This window comes from Berghia stephanieae, chromosome 4 (genome assembly GCF_034508935.2).
Source record: "Berghia stephanieae isolate SIO BIC M18660-M18661 chromosome 4, UCSD_Bste_1.3, whole genome shotgun sequence".
Lineage (NCBI taxonomy): Eukaryota > Metazoa > Mollusca > Gastropoda > Nudibranchia > Aeolidiidae > Berghia > Berghia stephanieae.
In genome coordinates, this window is record NC_088363.1 from 64,844,734 (window position 1) to 64,860,745 (window position 16,012).

At 34.5% G+C, this 16,012-nt stretch overlaps 1 protein-coding gene across 7 annotated transcripts in view; it reads right to left on the bottom strand.

The window, feature by feature from the left end:
• Positions 1 to 1,977: 1,977 nt before the first annotated feature.
• The window catches only part of LOC144971027 (uncharacterized), a 43,201-nt gene continuing 29,166 nt past the window's right edge, over positions 1,978 to 16,012 (bottom strand). For 5 of the 7 annotated variants that reach the window (XM_078911340.1, XM_078911336.1, XM_078911335.1 and 2 more), the window contains exons 20-26: positions 14,562 to 14,594; positions 13,316 to 13,515; positions 11,996 to 12,076; positions 9,885 to 10,017; positions 8,689 to 8,804; positions 7,727 to 7,868; positions 1,978 to 3,060 (exon numbers count right to left, since the gene is read on the bottom strand). In XM_078911340.1, coding sequence (XP_078767466.1) covers positions 2,750 to 3,060; positions 7,727 to 7,868; positions 8,689 to 8,804; positions 9,885 to 10,017; positions 11,996 to 12,076; positions 13,316 to 13,515; positions 14,562 to 14,594 — 1,016 coding nt within the window. In that variant the 3' untranslated portion in view covers positions 1,978 to 2,749. Of the gene's footprint in view, positions 3,089 to 7,726; positions 7,869 to 8,688; positions 8,805 to 9,884; positions 10,018 to 11,995; positions 12,077 to 13,315; positions 13,516 to 14,561; positions 14,595 to 16,012 lie in introns of all 7 variants that reach the window. The other 2 variants (XM_078911339.1, XM_078911338.1) reach the window with 2 other exon arrangements.

A 16,012-nucleotide genomic window follows, 5' to 3' on the forward strand; every position in this document is an offset into this window, starting at 1 on the left:
CTGAACCAGGATCTCTCTACATATCAAACATTTCTGGATTCAGATGAGGCCGAACTAATCCCTGAAGAACTAAGAAATATTTCAGTGCCCTTCGTACTAAATTCACAACAAGATCTTGACAGCCTCAAAAATCTGCCAGAGTCAACTTTAGGAGAAAAAACTCACATTCCTTTGACAACAGTCAAAAAAGATACAAATTAAAAAGACCCAGGGTGGCCTGTTACACTCAAGAGAAGAGTGCACATACTTCACATATGAATAGACTGACTTTGACTTTAGGCCATTCGCTTCCGATCTGGATGACTCGGCTGCCTCTCTAACCGCCTGGTTATTTTGGAGGTGTGTTAAGTCTATATTTAGGACAAAATGAACTGACAAGGGTGGTCTGCCTATGTGTATTTCTTGTGTCCAGACGGTGTAATACATGACTTTATTAATAGCTTCTGACTATATGTCAAAAGAGTCACTATCTTGCTTCTAGATTTGAATAGATAGGGGTCTTTCAATGAACTTTTCGTGCTTATTTTTGTGGGATATGAGATATTCAGGACTTTTTAAAGTTGTTTTCTGTGAAAACTAATTTTTGTTCTGTTCCAGTTCCCCAGTCAGTACTCATGTACTGCAATTGTGTATAAACACTCATTTTGTGTATACACTCCAGCACGGTTTCCTCAAACTCCTTTGGACATGGAAAAATGCTCCAGGAAACCGTACATTGCCATGACGTTTGACGGGGAGGGCGGGGGCAGCGTGGCTCCGCCGAAAGATACATAGTTCGAATATCCACGATGTTATGTGGCAGTCAGCAATCCACCTCTCAATAACTCCATTTTGCAGTGCTGTGCTGCGGCTGACGCCTGGGTTATTCAAATCTTTCCTTTGAATAAACCCTAAGACAAATTTCCGCATGAATAAAGAGAACTTTATTATTATTTACTTTATTGAAATGTTACGCGTGTGTGTTGGAAAGGAGAGATTGTTGCCGTAGCTAACCATTAGCAGCATGTCATGGCGCATGGCATTGAAATTGGAACTAATGGCGAAGTGATAAAAATAAGCAGAGGTGTCTTTTATGCGAAAAGGCGATGGGGTGTGCGAGTTGTTGTGTATGTCTGCGTGTGTATTATACTGCATACAACAAATGCAGTGAAGATAGATACACACGATACATACAAAGGTAACTGTCAATATCACACACAGTTAATCATCAGTGGTCGAAATCAACAGGCGGCGCAATTTTAAAAAAAACTTTAATTAATGTTTTTAAAGATGACCTGGTGAGTAATTTGTGTTTGAGGTAAAAATTTGTTTGAGGAAGGAATGAATGATAACAAAGAATAATAACGGAAAAATCGGGACATTCGAATGAGTTCAAGGAAACTGGGTGTTCGAGGAAATCGTGCTGGAGTGTTATTTGATTTTAGTGTTCAATTTTATTTTATCTTTTCAAATCCATGTTTAATAATTTTAGTGCAACCGTCGATAAACCTTTTCTTCTTACTACGTCTTCCCTGTCTCCAACTTGTAATCCTACTTTTTTTCATGGTTCTCCTTCCATCTTCCTTCCTTGACAGAAATGCCACATAGTTTGGCACAATTAATGTGTAGATGGTGTTTCTGTGAAAATTCACTTACAATGACTTGCTTGGTGGCAATAAATTCAGTGTCATAAGATTTTGCAGTTTCCATGGACAATTTGTTTTCAAATTATGGTTGGGATGAAAGTACAAATTTACACACATCTATTAAAGCATTTTCTAGGCATATGATAAATAAAAATGGGTTCAAACTGTCTCCCTGTGGTGCACCAGTGTTGCTAAGAAATGGTTTTTCTTCTGAGGCATATATAGGGAAATTATTTCAGCTGTTATCCAGGTTTCGGCTATCAGGAATCAGATTAATAGAACTGTCATCTAGAAGAAATATTAATTCCATGAGATGTACAAACAAAAAACAAACAAAAAACTAAGGTGGCTGTTCAAATGTGAAAATTGACATTTATTATTACCATAGTTCATCTGTATTTTAGAATTTTTATTATACTAACATTAAATAGACAAATGTATAAACAAATGAATAATAATTTTACAATGCAACTCACGCTGATCAGTATACACTTTTGAAAAATCAAAATGCATTCACATAAACATAATCCCAACAATTAAAAAAAACAACAACATTTAAACAAATAAACGATATTAACTGATTCATGAACATTGAAACGACTGTCCTTTTGATTGCTGTATTGATTCCACCCCTTCCCCCCCCCCCCCCCCCCCCCCACACACACACAAACACGCAAACACACACCAATAAATTACCAATCTCACATTTAGCCAACTTATAGATGAGTATAGAAACAACATAAGAGACTAAACATATTAATCTGCTAAACTGCAAATCTGTTGTGCTGACAGTTTGCTAAGATTCAATATGTGGTCATACAATAGTTGCTCAAATGCTGCTTTAAAAATATTTAGTCGTCGATCTGTTTTTTTTTAATGATGTATTTGTGTTTTGTTTTTTGGTTGTTGGCTGAAGGGTTTTGATCCCGAAACGTTCCATGTTTGGTATTTTGTTCTTTTTTTAAAGCTGTTACTGTTATATTCATTCTAATTATTACTCTTTAAAAACATTGAGATTTTGAAAAAATTATCACTTGTCTCATTTACTTAAAATTGAAAACTTTAAGCACAGACGAGTCATATTGACTACCTGCAATAAAATTTAAAAATCAGAATTTCACCCATCATGACTTATACAAATTGGTATTTGTTCTATTCCCTCCCTTTCCTTTCCCAGAGCTGGACGAGGATGATCCCTGACTTGAAGCCAAGGTTGCGCCACCTTGCTTTAGCTGTACTGAGTGGAATTGTAAACCCTGTTGACCTTTGCCAAACGTGATATGAGTTGCCCTCTGTTGACCCCCTGCCGCCTGTCCCAGTGATGTACCCTGACCTCCAGTCAGTTGGATTAATTGCTGTGCGGTGATGGCAGTACTCCCTCCTTGACCTGGTTTATTCCCCATTCCCAGTGCTGTCACTTGTGGACCTGCTAGGACTGATTGCCAAACAAAAATATAATTTATCTAAATAGGTGAAAAAGTATGCATTGAACATTGATCTCAAATTTAAAAATAAATGGTAGTAATTAGCACTTCTGAGAGTTTATTATTTTCAAAATGATGTAGACTAAGCGAAGAATAATGCCTTTCTTTTAATGTAAATACAGTTGAAGCCACTTCATTGGAACAGTTTATCATACAAAAATCATTGTGATTAAGCTATTCTGTGGATGGCTTTTATAGACGAAAGGGATATCAAAACTAACCATATATCTATTATGCTAGCTGTCATTCCACACAACTCTGATTTCCAACTGAATCGAATAAACATGATACACACTTCTCAATTTCAATCAATCAATAATGTCAGAGAAAACTAACGCAAATTGTGTTATATTAGCACAATCAAATGTCCCTGTAAATTCACTCATTTCATCAACGACCTTTGAAGTGGTGGAACCATGAGACATAACCAGAATTTGACAGACTTTTGGCATCTCTTGTTTACTCCAATATCAAACATTCTGTTTGTGTACATGATCAGACATGCAAAAGGTTGCTTCATCAGAGAAGGCAATGTTTCTAATGACTTGCTGTACAAAATCAGCTCATGCTGGCAAATCATGTTCCTCGTGCACTAGATGAGTTTTATATGGAATAGACCCAATTTCTTTCTGACTATCTGATGCCAGATGACATACTTAGAGACTCAGTGATTAATCTTGTAGACAGCATCAATTATTGTCTTGGTATTTTTTAGGGTTCATTGATTTCGCCATCTGGTACCACTCCCAATACTGAGCTGATTGATTTAAATTTATTGTACAAGGGCAGAATTGTGTTCCTAGCTGGGGCTTTTTTACCATATTGTTGCATGAACTCCATTCTCGATTGCTATTGATCTAGTTCCATTGAAACATAAGCATACTATAGTAGCTTTCTTGCTATGTTTTTTTTTAAGGAGTTTCACTGGGTTTGCGACACTAATAGGTCATTTCAGCACCAGTAAAAAGGAAGATGATAGTGAATTTGTAGCAAGACTAAAAGGGCAGGTTCAAATAGGGAATAGTAGATTTCACAAACAATCTATCAATGTGCCTATTTTGACATTACCTATAGGTCCCATCCTGGCACAAGCAAAATATCCCACTATGAAGAATACACTCAAATGTTTACAATTTACAATATATTAAATGCTAAAAATTACAATGGTGCATAACAATGAGATGATTTACAAGAAGAAAAAGAATCTCTGGAAAAAAGGAAAGATACTTGTAAATTCAGCTTAGAATCGGAACCAGTAAAAAAAACGAGTAATGTCAATCCAAAACCAAGATGGAAGCAATGTGTAAAAGGAATACAGATATAGGGGGATAGAAGACAAAGTGTGAATCTACAATAATGAAATTTGTATTTTACGTATCTGAAGAGAGACTGAAGAAAAAATTCTGAGGAGACAAATCATTCCAATTAAGCTACTGTTTCCATTAAGCATCCTACAAATAAATGAATGGCTCCAACTGTATAATTATCCAATATGGAACTGCCAATGTTTCATTTGAATAAGAATGGAATTCTTCAATAAACATTAATAAATGAAATATCAAAAGTGCATAGTACCACCAAAAATTACATGAGATTAACTTATTAAATTGAAAGATTTAAGCTATATAAAACTAAGCATCTAATAGTAGTGCCATGTGGTATTGAGACTGAGTACCAATCAAAATAAAAAAATCAAGCATTTATTAGACCTGCATGCGAGTCCTGACCAAATTGTCTGAACTTTTTCACACATATCGCATTACCGGATCTTTTATTTTGTAACTCAGTACTTAGTCATATACATTTTCTTTTGGATTGTCCTACCGAATATATTTATTTTAAAATGTTAAAAAGTACCAAACATTTATAGGGACAAGGGACAGCATGGAGGTAGAGTGGTAGTTTGATATTTTTTCAAAAATAAAAATTAATAATTATTTTTTACATAGACAGATAGGCCTTTAAAAACCATTTAATAAGATACCTTACTTTTGGATCTAGGATAAACGGTTCCAAAGTTATGATGATTTTACTACTCTAAATTTAGTCTTACAAAAAGCTCAAAATTGATTGAGAATTCCCCCACTGGGAAGCCTCTCGATAAGGTGACTACTGATTAAAACGGGATCTTAGCATAGAGAAAAGAGGGTTGGTCACTTGTGGTCAACATTAAACATACTGCACTGCCTTCAATCTTTATGAAATTTGATATAGACACAGACAAATGATTTATCTAGATGCCTTCTCTTTTATTTTTTTTGCTATCTCAATTTTGAAAAAGATTTCAAAAGTTTTAAAATGATGTTATTTTTATCAAATTATAATTTTTGATACAATATGTCAACATTGATTTCTATCACTATCACATCAAAAGAAATCTTGATCTCTGCCCTTTAAAATGATACCAGAGCCGTTCATATACTGTGAAAAATAAATGCAACGGTGATTACAATTATTTGAAATTGTGTTATACAAATTTTAACCCAAAGTTGCGCTTCACTTGTCCAATGGCTAATCGGCACCTGTCTACCTACAGACTGGGCTAGGGCTAGGATTGAGTGAGTTAAGAAATCTTGTGAAGCTTGGAGAGAGGACGAGTCTCTGTCTCAGCAGTGAAAACAGCCGTCAACGACTGAGGTGTTTTTCTTTTTTCTCTCTTGTGTTACTCACTTTGACTTTGACTGTCTGTGAGAATGCCTCTTTATGAATGATTTTCCTTTGCCACCGTAATCGGACCCCCACAGTAGTTTTTAACCAGGAATAATTGATCTTATCTCTAACTCTAAAGAGCAATAACCATCCCAATCATTAGACTTTAATCCACTGGCAAAAAAAAATACAAAATGCAGCACCCGGCTGGGCTGGCTTTCTCACGTACTCCGAAAGAAAATCATCGCCAATTCCATTTGAATAGATTTCGAACACCATTCTCAACTGACTTCAGATCCGACGAACGGTCAAAGAATTGTTCAGGCATGATAACAAAAAAATAATGTAAAAGAGTAATAGATCAAAAAATACAACGACAAATCCCGAAAGTTGATTGATAGAGCGAATAAAATTGAAATGTAGCAACGTTCAATTGAACAAACAAAAGTTACTTGAATGGAATACCGAAAGTATGAAAACGAAAGTTAACGAACTGCGCATGCTCGATTATATCGACACACTACTCGTTTTTCAGACAGTGAAGAGTTGCGGTCGAATCGAAGACTAGCGGAGTTTCCCGATAATTGCCGAACGAGCGTAACGAGGGCTTGAAAGTGCCGACAATATTGTCGGCAATCCGACGCTCATTCGTCGGCACTTGACTGCTCGCCGCCGGTCGAGTTGGGGCTCGCCGACACTCCGACAATTGACGTCACTCGCAATCAGATTACAATAGCAATAAAAATAAGTGATCCGGGAGATCGCAACTACCGTGATTGTCGGAAAACCGACAATTGTCGGCACACATGCAGGTCTAATTTATACTACGCACTATCCACTAACATACTTAAGGACCTTTACAAGGGGTCCCTAGCCAAGAGCAACATTTAACATGTAGGACGAGACATGACGCCGATTAGGCTAAACGTCAATTTTTTTTTCGACATAGATAACGCTTTTAACATCCAGGTACACATTTTACACCTGAGTATGGTGAGATAATGCGAGTAAAGAGCCTTATCAAAGGACTCAACTATGCACCACTCAGAACAGGACCATTCAATCTGAAGGCTATTATCATACCACAAGACCACATAGCCACCAATAATAGTGGTATTGACTTTGCTGATAATTTGTCTACACCAAGAGATGAGTATTATCCGGTAACATGAGAGAAACAGTGAAAGAAAGCTGTCTCAGTTTCACTATTATATACCCAAACCATAGGATTGGCCAGGTAGCATAACTATAAATTCCAACAGACATTTGTTGCTAAATTTAGATCTGCGATGAGATTTCCGAATTCTAATTTTACAAAACTGCGGATGATCAAACAGATTCCTCCAACAATAATTCATTAGAAATCACAAGGCAGCCATACAATGGGGAAAGCCCCTTTGCCGGTAAATTAGATCACACCAACGTAACCTCGAGCATCTCATGCAAGGTCAGTGACATCATTAGAGTTCACAGTTATGCGGAAGGCAAATTGAAAAGATAGGTAGACAGTCTTTTCACATGATTGTCAGGAGTGTCTACCATTGAAACTCAAGCAATATCAGGAACTCCTGGAATTGGTTTTAGGACCCAATCAGACCAGCCTACTTGAAAAAAATTGAATTCGTAATATTTATGAGATAAGAATAGTAGTCGCTGTAGTTAACTTTGGAGATCAACTCTCACAATAATTAAATAACATTTCAAAATCATTAAAATTATGTACTCTGGCATTAACTTTCATTGTTAATTAGAGATGCTCATGAAGTTCTGAAATGAGAGATAAAATTTCGTAATTTTATGAATTTTTTGTAGTAGTAGAGAGATCTACCCATAAAAATTACTCCGAGCTTTCATTACCAGTATTTTCTCAATGCTGAGAAATGCTGGCACTGCCTGGGCTTATCACCTGACTGTGTCTTGAATTATGACCTAGAATTGTTTTTATCGATTTTATCGACCGTCACTTACCAGTAGAAAGAGGGACAGTAGTAGTGCCGGCTTGTGCCAGTCTAGTGATACCCTGAGCTGTATTTGAATTGCTTGTTCCTTGTTTGACTTGACCACCTCTCTGTTGCAGACTCAACAACTGGATGCCCTGCTGACCTTGGAGCTGGGATGTCAAATGTTAATGATCGATGACACATTTTAGTTAATGAGCTTAGTTGTATTTAGAAACTAGGTGAGCTTTTGCAGTTATATCAACTTGTACTTGAGACCGACTTGGGTCTATACTTGTCATTTTTTAAAACTTGAGCTTTTATACAGCGCAATATCCACTAAAAGTGCTCAAAGCACTTTACAAGGGGTCCCTAGCCAACAACAACACTTAACATGTAGAACGAGACATGATGCCTGTTAGGCGACATTGCATTTTTTAAAACGGCAGATACTCATTTTACACCTGAGTACGGTGAGAGAATGTGAGTAAAGAGTCTTTTCCAAGGACTCAACTATGCGCCGAGCGCGGCTCGAATCCATGACCTTCCGATCCGAAAGTGAGTGTCATACCACAAGACCATATAGCCGCAATTACCTGAATATGATTATATATTATTTAAGTCACATTTGATAAAAATAAAAGGGGTAGATATAGTATAAAGTGACAAGATACAATTGATAATAGAACAATCTCCTTTATTTTCGACCCATCCGAAGCCAGCAAATGGAGAATTTGGCCTCTGATGCCAGAGAGATTGCTCAGGCCTGCTTTAAATCAATAATTTTGTACCTGGCATTTTTGTTTTGCAATATAAAGATTTTTGCGCATGACTTTCAATAAAATGTTTAATAACATGCAAGAGGGTCTCCCTCCTCTTTTTCCCTTTACATCTCTAAGAAAATAAAACAGAGGTGTCTGAGGGAAGTCAGACAATTCAGTAAGAACTCAGAACTCAACATCAAAGAAAAATAAAGAATGAATTGGCGCTTACTTGCAGTAGTGGCATGGCTGTAGGTCTGATGGCTTGACCTGCTTGGCCCTTGGAGGTCACAGGCATGAGCTGGGTTAGACCACTGAGACCAACAGGGAAGGAAAGCATATTTGAACCTACAAAGATAAAGAGAATCAATAAAAATGAAGGTTGGAACTTGAACTTCCTAATATGAAATGATGAAAGAGTCACAAAACAATAAAATATTAGAGCAATGCACAATTGTTATTCTAAAATGTAAGAAAATAAATTAGCAAATGAATAAAATTATTACGGGATGGACGGTTAGGAAAATCCTTTAAAAAATTGATGTTGAGATTTTGGTAAAAAATATTTTATTACCTTGGAAATAATGTTATTAAAGTGCAACTCCTGAAAATTCACAATATAGGTACTTTTAAAAAATGGTCGAAAAGGGTATAGGTAATCAGAAAAGTGTGTAAAAAGGAAAGTTATTTTGCTGTTTTATCAATATGTCGTTTATCTGGGGATATGGGATACTGTGTCAAATATTTTTCAGAATATATTTCATGAATTGTCTGAAAATTTGCAGTTATCACAGATAATGTATTATGTCACATAGAGAGATTTTTAAAAAATAAGGAATGTGTATTTTGACTTATAATCCAGATTATAAGTTTTTTAAGATCAATTTGTCAGATAATTTGGTTCACAACTTCATAATGTTCTTACACAAATTCCATAAGCTAAATCCATAAAAACTCTCTATAGTGAAACAAATTGCTACAATGATGATAGGATGGAAGAATATGAAGATTGTTCCTTCATTAGTTTTTGTGGAAAATTTGTCACAAGATTGCTATACTTTTTGATGCGAGACCCCCAAATTAGGACGTAAAATGGGCATCAACACAGATAATGTATTTTTTCAATGAAAATGTTTTTTATTCTATAATGATAATACAGAATGATTAAAACCACCCAATTTAGGCATTTAAGTTTTTATTTTAAAAGGTCCAAAGATGGTTATAACCCTACAGTAAAAATAGATTTTATATGACAAAGAGATGATCAAAGGTATAATGACACTAATAAAAATATATAATAAATGCCCATGCACAGCAGAGTGCTTTTTACAAAATGTCATCCAATGGTGACTTGTTGAGCATAAGTTAGTGTCAACATGGCTAACAATGTTGAATAAATGTGACTATTCACTTTACATAATATCTTACCTGAAGAAACAGCAACCTGTGATGAACCGGTGACAGTTGTGGTCGTTGCGGTATTAGTTGAAGATGCAGGTAAAGCAGTTACCATGGTAACTAATGTAGCTGTTGAGCTTCCTGTCGATACTGAATTATTTGCCTATGAACAGAGCAGAGTATATATATTTGGTACTTGAGACAATGTCGTTCACATCAATAAAGTATATTTTTATACATTTTTATCTTTACCATTTGCTTCAAGAATGATTCGCTGCATGCAACACTTAGATCTAATTTCAGTGTTAGTAAAAAGGAAATTAACAGGATAGCCAGAAGGGAATAAATCTGGAGTTTAGCTGTGCTCACAAGCGCCAAAGAAACTGTAAGATCCTAGTTCAAACAAGAAAAAGAAAAGATTTAAAAGATACACTATATATTTATATCGTTTCAAATGACTACTGCCTATAGAAATTAAACGCCTCAGAACACATGAAATGCATAAAAAGGTCTTTGGTATTATTATATTTTTCCTGCAAAAGGTAAAAAAATAGTTTATCAATTTTCCTTTGACTGACATTTTAGAAATGTGTCAGGGCCAACTGGGACAAATCAAAGTGCCAGGTGATCCAAAAAAATATGTGGCCTTTACTTTGCTCACTTATAGTGACTTACTAAACATCATAATTTCTCGTAAAAAAATACAAGAAAATGTAAAACAAGCAGGGATTATATGTCACTATGTACAAAGTTTTATAAAATTCTGATGATGAATAAATAAAATATGAATTTTTTTTCTGTAAAAAGTATGACAAAATAATATAATGTTTAGTAAGAAATTGAAAGTAGGAGAGGTGTCAATAGATATTGTTGACAATGTCAAAATTCTTGGAGCATTCTTAGATTCAAAACTGTTGATGGACAACCAAATTAAAACAGTGATCCAGTCATTTATATTCAGTTTTAAAAAATTGGATCTATTCGACAATTACTTTCTGAGGATTTACCAAGAAACTTGTCGTTTCTCTTTTATTTTCAGAGCTGGATTACTGTAAATGCTCTGTTGTTTGGTGTCTCATAAAATAATCAATGACAAGACCTGTTTGGCTATCCAACGCATTCGTATAAAGGCAGGAACAAGATCCTTTTCTCAAGAAATCCTTGAAAACATTTCTTTTTTGATGTCATGTATTTTCTTTGATATTGTTTTGTGTTGATGTAAAGCACCATGGTTGAGGATAATGAGCGCTCTATAAAGGTCTATTATTATTATTATTATTATTATTATTATTATTATTATTATCATTACTATTATAACAACCAAAAGATAAAATTTAAAAATATAGCATTTACTAATTCACAACCTTTCTTGACTTCATATGTGGAAGCTTGGTACAGTCGATAAACACAACAGACAATTGCAGACAATTTAGATTAACTTAAATTCCTGTTATTTTCTTCACTTGATTTTATCTTGTACTTTTCTCCAAATAAATATACTTGTACTAAATGGTCAAAGATGATACTGTCATGAGTTTCACTTTTCAGTGATAAGTAATGTTAACATGAGGATATAAAAAGCAGTATGCAAGTTTTATGATGAAAAGCAAAAGAGAGACAAAACAAAAAATGTAAATTTAAAAATTTTTAAATCAAAACAAATTGTAACTTTTAAAATATTAAGCATCTGCTCCCAATGGCTCTTATCCGTAAATGAAACAATTTTTGGATAAATCACATTTTCAGATGTCATTTGCTTTGCAAACAAAACAAAAGTGTCCGATTGCTGGTTGATCTAAAGAAAATCATATCATTTTTCTGTAATTATACCCTAAGGAAGATGAAATAGAAATTATCTAGTCAATTATTCAAATTTAATGTAATCATACAGATTATTATTATTATTATTATTATTATTATTATTATTATTATTATTATTATTATTATTATTATTATTATTATTATTATTATTATTATTATTACTACTACTATTATTATAATATACTTTTGAAAACAAAAAAAAAGAAAGCCATGTCAAGTGAATTTCAAATGTGCTCAAAGATGATATAGAGGTTGAAACATTCATTATCACTTTTGACCATTGACACAATTAAATGACGAATAGTATAAAGTGTACTCACAAGAATACCAGGCTGGGCTTGAAGAAGGTTGGCATTGGCATTTATCATTGTGATTGGAACAGCAATTTGGGCTAGAGACACCTGGAAAATATTAATTTTTTAAAGAAATCAGAATGGATTGCAGACAATGGCGTCGAGTATACTGCTGTAAAAGTGGGCATTTATAATTTAAAATCTCAAGTTCCACCATAAACGGGAAATATTTTTGAGCCATAGGGTCTGTGGAAAGTTTTAAAAAATAAACTTGAGCATTTATAAGTCAAGTAAAGTAATAGTTTTGGCTATCCTTGGAATCAGGATAGTCTCTCAAAAGTAACTCGCATCAGCAACACTACCACTACCCAGTGGACAAGGGACTAAAAAGAAATGGTGATGAAGCAAGGATTGTTCATGTTTGAGTTCTATATTCTTACCATTCAGCTATCAGGCCCTGTGTACTTTTAATCAGGCAATATAATCATTAAGTCTCCTTTTTTAACAATGTAAATGTTGCTGCTCGAAGCTCGAGGAAATAAATAACAATGTGAAATTTAATGTAAGCTTCAATTTAATATACGAAAACAGATAAAATGAATCTTTTGGGTATCCCCTTTATCAACAAAACAGGATGAATGAAACACTACAGATGAATGTCAGTGAGCACAGTCAGTAATTGAGTTAATGTGCAATCACATTCCATTACCCTGGCTCTATTTGCATGCATTACATGAGTGAGAATGAAGCCTTGACTGAAACCAATGACTGGTGTTGTCTTAATTAATGGTGAATTCTGTCACATGATAAGAAAATAGGATGCTCCAGGAAGGAATGAGGCTTCCCGAGGGAATGGTTTTATAAAAAGAGCTATACATGTCGTAAACTTGAAATTTTAGATGAATGATTATGCTCTTTATTTTTACTCTAAATGATTTTTCCTATATTATTTCAATTCAGAGTAATCTGAATTTAACAATAACAGGGAAATAAAATACAAATCTAATGCGATGGACCATCCTTCTTGGCAATTAAATATGTTAGTAAAAAGTAATTATTGAGAGCCACAAGCTCCATAAGTTCTTCGCAATATCAGTTAAAATAGACAATGGCAAATGCTTGCTGTCATTTTGACAGGATTCTATTCAATTATGAGTATCTTCCATCAAATCTAACATTTCCACCAATCAAATAACTGTTGGTTGGATATAGGGGTTAGGAATAAAATATCAAGCCTAGATTGATACTAGTCACTTTTGGTTGCGAGTCAAGTGTTGAGTTATTGGGACCTCTATATCATAATAAATAATAATGGGTAAATATAGACAAGAGCAAAATCAAACTAACCTGCATCTGTTGAAGTCCACTCAAATTGGCAATGTTGACACCAGATAGTCCTGCTATACCTTGGAGATTGAGATTCGATGACAATTGACCCAAGTTGCTGATGCTGAGGTTAGCTAGGCCGCTACTGCCACTAGCTGACTGAGACTGTTGCTGTTGTTGTTGTTGTTGTTGCTGATTTGATAGACCCGAACTTTGGTTATCTGTGGTGCCAAAGCAAAATAATTACAATGAAATAAGTTGGTACAACTGGCTTAGGTGCCATGCAGTCAAATAGTGAGAATGAGAAGTATTTAACAGAATTTAGAAATGGAAAGGAGTGAGAGAATGGAGTGTGGGTTAAAAATTCTAAAACTAAAACTGGTTTAGTAATATGCCCATTTGGATTGGTTTGAGAGTGTCAATTCGAAATGTTAAGGGGACATGGGATAGCAAAATAAAAATGTTCGCTTCTATAAAAATGATGATACAACCAAATCACTAAATAGCTTGTGATTCAAGAAGATAAAAAATATACAGGACATGAACACATATTCACCCATTGCCATAGAAAATAAAATTCAATTTTATCATTTTTCTAAAAGACAAAGACTCAAAAACAAATAAACTAACAGCATTAGGTATGTTTATAGATTATTATATTATCTAAAAATTAACATAAGGTTTTTTTAGATCCAAGACTTGTTTTTATTTCATTAATGTTTAACTCCAAGAGGGTGAAATATGCGTAAGAATTGACAAAATTCATGATTAAAAAATTCAAAACAAATAACATGTTTCTACAGCAATTCCATTTTGAAAGTCAAGGAGTTTTTAATGAGTTTTCAAGGTAATTTTTTTTCAAATTCAAGGATTAAAACAACAGATTATCCATCCAACTTGTATAAATTGAAATTTTGGTATTTGAAGTATCTAAAAATATAAGTGAGTAAATTTTGAGATTTGGTGCCAAAATTAAGAAAGATTGTCACCACATCTCCCCTTAAAAATGTAAAATGCAATGCAGGAATGGAAGGTAAAAGTGCATAAAAATATTTGCAACTAGTAAACTTCTATCATTGAATGGTTTTTGGTTTCGAGAGACAAAAAAAAAAATGATATTTAATTTCATGAAAAGCATTGTTAACTTCATCAAATTACTAAGGAAATTACAGGTACAGTAAATGTACCTATTTTCATGGTTACAAATTGAAAAGTAAAAAAAAAAAAAAATACTCATAGGCATGTTAATAAAAGTCGGTGAACATACCTGTACTGGCAACAACTGCACCAGAAGTCAAACCTAAAAACAAATAAAAGGTAAAAAATAAAAAAGAGTAAAACTTTAAAATCAGATATAGCCAAAGTTCTCCTTCTCCTCCTCCTCCTTCTTCTTGATGATAATCGCTTTAACTTTAATGAGAGAAAAAGATTACATTAAAATAAAGTTTATTAGACAGGTGGCCAGTTTCACCAAGATGAGTGGCCAATTTAACCTCACAATTCTAAAAGTGACTGGTTGAACCAAAACATATCCATTAACATTTTATGTATAATATCCAGTTAAGATAGAAAGGGGTTATAAAAACGTCTGGTTCACCTCAGACTGACAATCTAAAGAGATCATTTTACAACATCATTTACGACAATAGTCAAATTGGTGATTTAGAGTTGCAAATTTATGGATTGTACCTAAAATAGGGATTGGTGGCCGTTTAGATCTGTAATGACTCCACTAAAAGGCGTTGGTCTATTGAAAAATACTTACTACCAGGTCAAAAGAAGGCTTGCTTAACTTATCATTGCTGAACATTTCAGTACATCTCAGACTTGAACCTAAGTTATTTGTGTTTTGGACATATAGTCTCTCCAATCCAAACATCTCTGTTCCCAGCATTTTGTATGGATTACAGAGACATTTGGGAGGGGGCACAAAGTGGCCAAAAGGTTACGGCATTGCATTGTTACCCAGAAGGTCCTGGGTTCGAGCCCCACTTCAGGCACTTTCGTTTTATTTTTCCTTGCGCAAGATTATTAGCCCCCCCATTTGCTAAATTTGACAACATGGGTGATTCCTGTTGACATCAGACATCTTGTTTGTTTTGTTTTTGTTTTTAAGGGTTTCACGGTGCTTGCAACACATTTAGGTTATATCAGCGCCAGTAAAATGGAAGAAAATGGGATAGGGAAAAGTTCTAGAATTACAATTAAAGCACCCAAGAAAAAGTAAGACATAGGGGAACTGGGAACAAATAAGGATCAGATGTAGATTCCAAGAGCATACCACCAATGTACTTAGTTTGAGATCACCTATAAGTCTCATCCGGGCACAAACGCAAAATCCAACAAAGAGGAACACACACAAATGCTTACATTATACATTCAAAATAACAAATATAATAATACATAACAGAGAGATGATTTACAAGGAAAAAAATATCATCTCCCAAAACAATAACTATGCATTTGACTGTTTCCCTCCCAGCTAGGTTTCCGGCCAGGGCCAGGACAAAGCCAAGTAATCTCATTCCAAGACAAAGACAGAAAACATGTTGGAAAACAGATATAAGGGGATAGAAGACACAGTATGTACCCCCCTGCCCAACATGAGTGGTCAGGAACCTCACCCAGAGACATGATGTTTTGATGAATTATCTATATTCCTTCAAGGAATGCCTAGGCGATGGTATCTTATGATGTCGTGGCGGAAGGGCATAATCT